At 38.4% G+C, this 10,619-nt stretch overlaps 1 protein-coding gene across 1 annotated transcript in view; it reads left to right on the top strand.

The window, feature by feature from the left end:
- Positions 1-9,911, top strand: part of Sema3c (semaphorin 3C) — a 132,074-nt gene extending 122,163 nt beyond the window's left edge. Inside the window, exons 14-16 of the mRNA XM_055612903.1 lie at positions 570-637; positions 2,838-2,968; positions 6,961-9,911. Of these exons, the coding sequence (XP_055468878.1) occupies positions 570-637; positions 2,838-2,968; positions 6,961-7,374 (613 nt within the window). The 3' untranslated portion in view covers positions 7,375-9,911. The remainder of the gene's footprint in view (positions 1-569; positions 638-2,837; positions 2,969-6,960) is intronic.
- The last annotated feature ends 708 nt before the right edge of the window (positions 9,912-10,619 follow it).

Below are 10,619 nucleotides of genomic sequence, written 5' to 3'. Positions count from 1 at the left end.
ATATATATATATATATATATATATATACACTTACATGAGAGACAATACAGCATATATAGAAACAATATGCACATAAACATTTTAAAATTCACTGTATGCATATGCACATTTTTAGAAACCTGAAAATCTTTTAAGAAGAAGTTGTTTTTCTTTATATTCAGCAATACAATTTATATTTCAAAAAAGTTTTAAAACATCTATAGAGTAGTAACTTTTAAACGAATGCATGTTTATTTAGGGAAACTTTTATAAGAAGAAAAAAGCTGTTGTTTGTTTATCAGTTTTCATTTTAGAGAAATAAATTTTGATGCAGTTATTTAGATATCTAGCATCCACCTGGCATTGATCTAGGAATTCTGTTACTGTCTCCTCTCAGAAGACAGAAGGAGAGGAACTGACTAGATAGAGAGTCACAGTGGTCAGGTAGCTGAGGGAGAAAACGAGATTCTCTCATCTGCTTTCTGAATTAAAGGCTAGGCAATCGGCTGCTGTGTTTAAGCTGGGGCGTCTTCAATGTAGCATGGCTGTCGTTAATGCCAAGTCCCTTTCACATTTTCCCTCACTTACAGGAGGAGCCGCAGACAGGATGTGAGGCACGGGAATCCACTGACGCAATGCCGAGGGTTCAATCTGAAAGGTACGAGCGGGGAGCGGGGGTCAAGCATGGCGCACAACAGCAGCTCCACTCAAGTCTTTCACCTAAGACCGTGTCATCACCAGTTTGCACAGCATTTGTTGGTGCTAATTAAACTTGAGTGCTTTTTGTGTGAATACTGGACCACAGAAACAAACAGCAACAACAACAAAGACGAGTGCTCTGGAGTGAGTGCATGGCTGCCTGAGAGCAGGTAGTCTCTCATACAGAGCAAAAGCTTTGCCTTTGAAATGTACCAACACAGTAAACACCATATTTTTGAGGAAAACAGACACAAGATACTTGTGATTTTAATTATTTTGAACCATAGACCTCTGTGCTGTTTAGAATATTGATACTGTGTAAACATCTGCCAGGCTTTGTGTGACGCCTACTGTCTTCCCAAACTTAACCACTGTGGTTACTGAATACTTATTAATCATTCCCTTCCCCTAGTGCCTGCCAGTAACCAGAGTTTGACTATTCTAGATACTTTCATGGTGGAATCACACAGGATTTGTGATGTCATACGTAGCTCTTTTCATCTTTTCAAAGTTCCTTTACTCTTTAACATGTGTATAAATTTTTCTTTTTTATAAAAATCATTATTTGTTTGTAGCACATTTTATCTACTCATCCCTTTATTTAAATTTTATTTATTTATTCACTTTAAATCCCAATCACAGCCTTCTCTCTCCACCCCTCCTGATCCCACCCACTCTCCCTGTATCCCCTATTCTCCCTCACCTACATCTCAGATAAGTGAAGTCCCCCCCCACACTTTTCCAGCCCACTATTAGAGATATGTACTGTTCTCAGGTCTACAATTGCAGAGAATAATCCTTCAGAGATCCAGGCCCTCCCTGTCTTACAATTACCCCAACCCCTTCCTCCTTGTCCTGACAAAGAGCTGCCATGCTGGTAAACTATTCATGGATCACTTGTCTCTACCTCAAACAGCTCTTTCTCCTGATGCTGCAGGCATATGGTTTTAAAGATAAAACCGTGTGCAAATGTTTATATTTTAAAGTTTATAAAATTAAAACAAGAACTGAAGTGAAGAATGTCAAAACACATCTGTAGCCCTAGCATTCAGATCTGTGGGAGAGCAGACCACACCTTCAGGCTACCTGGGCTGGAGATGAAGACACATGCTTACCACCCATTTGAGCCTTCTTGTAGTAAAGAATAGCATTCCTTTCCCTGCCAAGATACAACTCTAAGGCAGAGTTTTGTTTCATTGTTTCCTACGTCTAATTCAGGGAATACATCCAGTTTGCCATTTGCTATTCATGGAGTACTTTTATGGAACATTATGTCAGTTCATGCTTATAATGCCCCGTGTCACAAGGATGAGAATAGTGGCACTTGAGGTAATGTCAAATATCTGTGGTGACTGTAGCTCGGAGCTTTGGCTCAAACACTTTCATGTGATGATCTCATTCATTGTTTAAAACCTGTACCAACATTGATTTCTATCCCTGATTTATAAATAAAGCTTTCTGTTCTTGTTTTAACATCTGCCTGTTTTCACTAAGTGTTATATTTGCCATAAAACTTTTATTAAAACATTTTAAAATGTCATAATCTATGTTTTGGAAATGAGTAAAATGAACACAGAGATGGTTCCAGTAACGTCTCATGTCACGTAGCTAGTAGCGAGACTGTACAGCTTATCTTAATTTCCTTTTACTCCAAAGCATGGCTTCCCAATCAGTGCATCACACAGTGAACATACTCTGCTTTCTGTCTGAGCTTCTTCTTTTCCCCGCTCAGTATGAGTTCACGGATGGCAAAAACCAAACTCCCATTTCGCCTGGCACTTCACACTGCCTTTGCAGTGTATTCTTCCAAATATTATACGTGTTATAATATATTCCTTCATGACTCGTGTCCTCACTTTTCATAATTGAGAAAATCTCACTGCAAAGCTGTTATAATAATTAGATAATCACATAATAAGTAGATGATTAAAGCTAGGTTATCATCCTCAGGGCAAGCCAACACAACCTTAGATAATTTTGTACTGTGTCTTTTACGTTACATTTAAATAAAACTGCTAGACCCTATGGAAAACTCTGCTCTTTAAATTGTACCTGTGCCCCTATGGTGACAGCCATGCTGAGCACAATTTTAAAGAGAGAAATGTAAGCGTAATCTCTAAAATTGGTTCTCTCTCATTCGTCTGATTTTTGCTTTTCAGCATACAGAAATGCAGCTGAAATTGTTCAGTACGGAGTGAGAAATAACAGCACGTTCCTGGAGTGTTCTCCCAAGTCCCCACAGGCATCTGTCAAGTGGCTGCTGCAGAAAGACAAAGACAGGAGGAAAGAGGTGAGTGCCTGGCCCCAGCCATCCATCAAGGCTGGGAGGGGGCGTGGAACACTAAATCACCATTCCACAGTGAGGCACAGATGAAACTAGGGAGGAAAGACATGGAGGCATCCTTTCATGTCAATGGCACGTCAAGTGTCATCTTTAACATCCTTTGTCCTGAGACTTGAGGGATTAACTGGAAATCCTCTCTGCCAGCCACCTCTGTAGCTAAGTGTTGGTAACAAGAGCTCAATTGCTGAGGCAAAAGAGTGATGTAAAGAAGCACTTGTGAAAAAAAAAAAAAAGATGAGTGCGAATTCAGAAGCTAAGACTGCATACAGCAGCACCTCCATGAGATAAAGGAGGCTTTAAAAATGTTCCACTTCCCTCAGCAAGAAATCATGTTGAACTATAACCCTTTGTAGCAAAAGACATTTTTCTGCCGTGTGGTCATGCTTCCACTGCATTAGTAGTTATGGCCCTCATGTATCACTCAGGTAACTTGTGCAATCGCTGTTCATAAGACCACTGGCTTATTTGTTAGTATGGAAAGGGCCCCTAGATTTGCAGATAAATACATTCCCATTCTAAATTTTCGAAGATTATAAAGAACTATTTGAAAAGAGAAGCACTGTAAATTGCCATAGAGTAACATATTTAAATACTGAATTCCATACTGTTGATGTCATACTGTCCTGACAAGTGAGAAGAAAAAAATATATGCACATACTTGCAGCCCCTAATTCAAAAATGTCATGTGGCTAGTACACCATCAGTTTTGTTTGAGCCGAATGGAAATCGGACCCCCTCCACACCATCCCCTATTTGTGTGGGTTCTATCGCTCCGTGTAATGCCAATCAAGGCTATGCAAGTGCACACCACTGAAAACTGTAGAATGCAGACATCCTATCAAACTGATTTGGACCTCGATACCACATCTAACTCCCGCTCGTGCCTATTCAAAAAATGTCATGTGATCTTTCATAGCTGTGAGTTCTATGAGGCGGAGACATTAAATAGTAGACTGATGACCATTTTTATAAACGAAGATTCATTTCAGGGTTGGAGAAGACAGGGCAGATGGGCTTTGGAGCTCACTACTTCCCCTGAAGTCATTGATAGTTTAAAAATTTTTATCTCTTCAGGGCCCCTGGGACTCAGGGTTTTTGTTTTGTTTTGTTTTGTTTTGTTTTTGTTTTTGACTCTATTGGTCTCCTTTTGGAGTTCCTGTCCCCTCCAGATCTTTCTATCTCACCTTTCTATCATAAGATTCCCTGCATTCTGCCCAAAGTTTGGCTATGAGTCAGCCTCTGCTTTGAAACCTCCATCATTAGAGTCTTTCAGAGGCCCTCTGTGGAAGGCTCCTGTCCTGTTCTCTCTTTTCCTGCTTCCAATGTCTATTGCATTTGTCCTTCTGAATGAGGATTGAACGTGTTCCCTAGAGATCTCCTTGTTGTTTAGCATCTTTAGGAGTATATTTATGCAGTATGTTTATTCTTATTATATAGCTAATATCCACTTATGAATGAGTATATACCATGTGTGTCTTTCTGTTTCTGGGTACCTCACTCAAGATGATCGTTTCTAGTTCCCACCATTTGCCTGCAAATTTCATGATTTCCTTGTTTTTAATAGCTGAATAACAGGAGAGGACCTAAAATCCTGGCTCAGATGTAGCCCATAGACTCAGTCTCCAAGTGGGGTCCCTAGTAAGAGAGCAGGGGCTATCTTTGGCATGAACTCAGTGGCAGGCTCTCTGATCACCTCCCGCTGGGGGGAGTAACCTTGCCAGGCCTCAGAGAAAAACAATGCAACCAGTCCTGACAGGCTAGGGTCAAATAGAAAGGGAAGAGGACCTCCCCTATCAGTGGACTAGGGAAGGAGCATAGGAGGAGAAGAGGGAGGGAGGGTGGGATTATGAGGAGACAGAGGGGGCCAGAGCCTGAATACAAATTAAATAAACTGTAATAAATGATAATAATAAAAATAAATTAATTAATTAAATCAATGGATCTTGCAAAGGATACACTTTCAGTTCCCTGCATACACATGGGAAAGTTCACACACCCCTGTAACTGCGGTTTCTGGGAATTGAAATTATCTGACCTCTGCTGGCCGGCACCTGTAGGTACATGATGAATGGTAACTCCCTCAATCACACATTTTAAATCTAAATACAACCTTTGACTTGTTTTATTAAGAATGACATGCATTTTTGTATGGAACTTTGATAATCTAATAATGTCCACATAAATTGCATTACCTTTCTTGATTTTGGTCATATTTCTGTTTTCATTCAGAGAGAGAGAATCCAGCTTATAGATGTCAGAAAACTTCCTACCCCATGGATTCTCAGTCTCTCACTGATAATAGAAATAGTTGCGCTTGTAAAGCAAACACATCTCATGTATGTAGCCAATACCGACCACTAATCATTTAGTATTATAAGCCTTACAGTAAATAAATATTACCACATTTTTTTTTATTACCTGTGGAAATAAAATTTCTTGAACGTCTTCTAAGGTAATGTCGTTGCAATTTATTTTTAGACATTCTATAGTGTGTGATAATTGGAGAAGACTTTTTTAAAACGTTCAAAATTCTGGTTCTGCGTATGTGTTCATGTGTTTGTGTGTGTGAACACATGTGTGTAAGGGCATGCACTGAGAATGCTTATTGAACCGAAAGAAATAAACATCATAATAGTTGTTTTGTGCTTTTACAAGTGAATAAAATTTGTAGAAATGAAAAGACAATTTCTGGACTAAATAGAAACCGTGTAAGAATTTCACTAATATATAACCATTTCCTGTGAATTAGATGCCAAAACCACTACCAATCTTTTTATTGATTTAAGATGGAACTACATTTGTCTGAAGAGAACTGTCTTAGTTAGTGTTACAGATGCTATGATAAAACACCATGACCAAAGCACATTGGAGAAGTAAAGGGCTTTTTGGCTCACACTTCCACGTCACTGTTCATTATCAAGGAAGTCAAGACAGGAACTCAGACAGGGTAGGAACCTGGAGGCAGAACTGATGCAGAGACCACAGAGGAGTGCTGCTCACTGCCTTGCTTCCTTTGGCTTGCTCAGCCGACTTTCCTATTTTTCTTTTCTTACCAGGGATCATTTTATTTTTAAATCACCGAAAAAGGATATAATCGAAAGAGATCACATCACTTTGATGAATTTTTTTTCCGTTTATTTTCTCTCATATGATATATTCTGTCCACAGTGTCCCCTCCTTCCACTCTGCCCAGTCACTCAGCCTACTTCCTCTCTCCCCAGATTCACTGCTTCTGTTTCCCTTCAGGGAGACCAAGCATCTCAGGGATATCAACCTAACCGTGGCATAACAAGAAGCAATAAAGCTAGGCACAAACCATCATATCAAGGCTAGAAGAGGCAACCAAGTAGAAAGAAAAGAGTTCTAAGAGCAGGCAAAAGATTCAGAGACACCCCACCCTCATGGTTAGGTTTCCCATAAAAATCTCAAGCTAAACAACCAGAACTTTCATGCAGAGGACCTAACACACACCCATGCAGACTGCTTGATTGCCTCAGCCTTTCTTATAGAACTCAAGACCACCAGCCCAAGGATGGTGCCACCCAAAACGGACAGGGCTCACCCTGTCAATAACTACCTAAGAAAATGACCTACAGCAGAATCTTATGGAGGCATCTCCTCAACTGAGGTTCCCTCCTTTCAGATAACTCTCGCTTGTGTCAGATTGATATAAAACCAGCCAGCACAGGCAGGAACCCACTTCATATGTTCCATCGTGGAATTCATAATCTCTTTTATTAGTTCAGTACCCAGGGGACAAGATTGCACATTGCAGAGAAAAGTGTGCATGTATGTGGTGGACCTTATCATAATGCTGTGTACTCTGAGAAGGAATGTTTTTCCCTAGTTGTGAAAGTCAACCATTATTTTTGTATGTGTTGACTGTGCTGTCTTAGAAATGTCTTTGATTTGGGACACTCACAATGTTTCTCTCTTAGGTTAAGCTGAATGAGCGCATTATAGCCACCTCCCAAGGACTGCTGATTCGCTCTGTTCAAGATTCTGACCAAGGGCTATACCACTGCATTGCCACTGAGAACAGCTTCAAGCAGACCATAGCCAAGATTAACTTCAAAGTTCTAGATTCGGAAATGGTGGCAGTTGTGACAGACAAGTGGTCCCCATGGACATGGGCTGGCTCTGTGAGGGCTCTACCCTTTCATCCAAAGGACATCCTGGGGGCATTCAGCCACTCTGAAATGCAGCTCATCAACCAGTACTGCAAGGACACCCGGCAGCAGCAGCAGCTAGGAGAAGAACCACAGAAAATGAGAGGGGACTATGGCAAGCTGAAGGCTCTCATCAACAGCAGGAAAAGCAGGAACAGGAGGAATCAGCTCCCAGAGTCATAGAGCGTTCACCCATGGGGCTTTGCTTCTAGCAACAAATGCTCTGTCTTCACTGGTCAACTACTGAGCAAAGCCTTGTGCTTTACCCATGAGAAATTCTTGACAAAAGCTGGAGACTCGCTCTAACCTGCCTTCTCTGTGAACTGAACTGAGCATGCATCTTCTTGTATGATACAGACTAGCACTAGACATGTCATGGTCCTCATGGTGCATAGAAATATTTAACTTATCCCAGATTTTATTTATATCTTTATGTGTCTTTTCTTCAACATCTTCAACAGAAGCAGAACTGTTACACCCTCGGATGAGCTAGGGCCATAAATTACCCTGTGCTGTTTCTGCTCTAGGGGTTTAGCTTTCTGATTGTCAGTGGGTTTTATATATGAAAACGAATTCCAGTTCACAATTTTCACATGGTAAATGTCATATAAATGCATGTGACAGAATCGCCATCCAAAGTCTCGTAGGTTAGACAAATGACAGGCAAGAGAGCATCCAGATGTTATATAAAAGTAGGAGCGACTCATAAAAAGAATGTGATGACTTCATATGCTTCCAGTGAATTATAATCTTGCTTGTTCCTTTGTCTAAGATTGTAAGATGTGTCAGTTGCTGATACCTGCCATCAATTTTTGTTCTCTTGCTTCAGAAAGAAAAAACGAATAACCTGTTTCATCCAGGCCTTTGATGGGAAATATATTAGTGAGGCCTTGACGTCTCTACTGTTACTTTATCATCTTCCAAACAAAAGCACTTTGTTTTTTTGGAAGTTATTTAAGTTATTATAGAGCTACATATACTCTTGCATTATTTAATTGATTTACTGTTTTGATTTTAATTTCCTAGCCTATTTAGAAAATTAAACAAAACAAGAATGAAACATTGTTAAAAGCATCCAATGTTCCCAGGGAGAGTGAAGCTATCAAAAAAGACAATTAAGATCAAAGTGTAAAATGTGCTGTGTAAATGAATTTGTAACATGTAGCTTGTTTTCAATTTTAGCAATCAACTTCTGTGATTAATTCCTACATTTGTTTCACATATCGTACTGATTTTTCAAGCAAGATACGGTTTTGTAATCATATGTGTGTGATGGAGAAGTTTCGTCAAGAAAGAAAATTTCAACACAGTCTGAACAGAATACTTTTTATAAAGAGTATCTCTTTTGCTCACGCATTTTTCCATTTGGTAATACTTTTTTTTAATAATGTTGCTACTCATGTTCAGGGATCTGTGCAACCATGGAAAATTTAATATTAATAATTATCTGTGTTTGGATTGTTTTATGAGGTAAGTATAATACTAAAATTAATTTCTCCAATTTAAAAACAAAATGGGTAAAATATGAGAAATTTTCTCGCATTCCCTTAATTATACAACTTTAATTTTTATTTAATTTCATATAATATATGTTTGTATTTCCAGGGGAAAAAAAAAATTTTACAAAACACTATTGAAACACACTTTTTATTAGCAATTCATAGTAAAGGTAATAATAAGGGTATACCTCTTTTCTTAGTATTATAGACAAAACTCCAGGAGGTAAAATTATGGGTAGGGGTGTAAGTTGCTGGTAGATTCCATGTTTAGTATGTACAAGAACCTGGGCTCAAACAGAAAGAAATGAAGGGAGAAAGGGAGGAAGAGAGACAGGTAGGACAGAAGGACAGACAGACATCAAAGAGGGCAGGAAAGAGGAAGATGGAGGTAATACATTCATTATCAGAAGATAAAAATTTAGTTAAGAGATAGTAAACTCTGATGTTCCAAGAGCCCACTTCAGTGTTGTAAAAAAACCACAGTTAAAACAAGGCATAAATGTCACCCAAATGTGTATAGCGCCGCAGTAATCTATTGTGTTTTCATATGCAAATTGTTTGCATGCTTAAAATGTTCACATCTTGGTTTTTTTCTTATATACGCAAAAAATAGCAGTTTGTTTACATGCACTGCTAACACCACCCTCTGTGTTTGTAATCAGTCTATTTTATGACCAGAGTAAAAACGACTTCCAAGGCACAGTTTACTTGCTCTCTGTAGAGTCAGCCTGCTAGACACCGGTGTTTAGTTCTGTGCTATTACTTGTCTGATTTAATACCTCCTGTTCTGTTTTTTTTTACCATAATTACGTCTTAAATCCTCCATTCTTTTCTTTTAAAGATATAAAAATAACTGTCCAACATAACCCTGCCAAATGTAAAGTATATGGATTTCTCAAAAACATAATGCATATTGAATGTGGGTGACTCGTTGGTTTTATTTTTGTGTATGTGGACAATTTAATGACTTGATATGTTTTTCTTTTCTGTTGTACATAGAATTACCTAGAGATGCACTTTTTCCCCAAGAATGTAGGTTTGTGAATAGATTTAGCATGATGAAGCTGTCATTACAGTGAATGCTCACCCTTTGTAGAGAAAGCAAACTAGATATAGTCACCTCATGAAAATTTAATTAGATGTTGAAGAAATCGTTTGTCTGGCAAAATAAAACATTGAATTCCCCTGAGAATGTCTTTCACTTTCCTTTTTAACATTGTATGTGTTAATGTGATAGACACTACTGAATTGTTATTATCATTTAAAAATTTAATTATCCAGTTTAATGAAAACAGAACTATCCAACTCTTTTTTTTATCCAACTCTTATACCAGTAGCCTTCATTCAAGTACAAACTTGAATCCAACCAGTAACATCCATCTTCTGTTTATATTCATATTATATGTATATTCATTAGCATATGCAAACCAATACATTTTAGAGTCATTATTTTGCATTTACCAGTGCCTATATAAATTATTCATAATATATCCCATCTATAATTTTAAACAGTTATACTTTGGGAAGATATATATATATATATATATATATATATATATATATATATATATATATATAGGAATCCACTCTATCTACATTTACATATAGGTTCATGATTTTATTTTCAGAAAGATTATATATTTCTCTCTACTTCAGTCTTCTGCATAAATGCCCACTTGGAAAGTGTTCGCATAGAACACATTACATATTCACATGTTCAAAAACTTGTTACGACATTGCCCGGCTTTGCTAGAAGAGTGAGGTGTTCTTCGTTTGTATTCTATGTCAAATTCAGCATCAGTCACCCAGGTAGGAAGTCTGCAGTCAAAAGAGCGGCTGGCACCTCAGAGAGTAAGAGAGGCTTTCATAAACATGAGAGGAGGAAGCCGCAGATTAACACACACGCCACATGAGAGTGCTGTCACTCTT

Source organism: Psammomys obesus, unplaced genomic scaffold (genome assembly GCF_907164565.1).
Source record: "Psammomys obesus unplaced genomic scaffold, mPsaObe1.curated_primary_1811, whole genome shotgun sequence".
Classification (NCBI taxonomy): Eukaryota; Metazoa; Chordata; class Mammalia; order Rodentia; family Muridae; genus Psammomys; species Psammomys obesus.
Note: the sequence above shows the minus strand (reverse complement) of the source record. Positions and strands in the feature narration are given on the sequence as shown.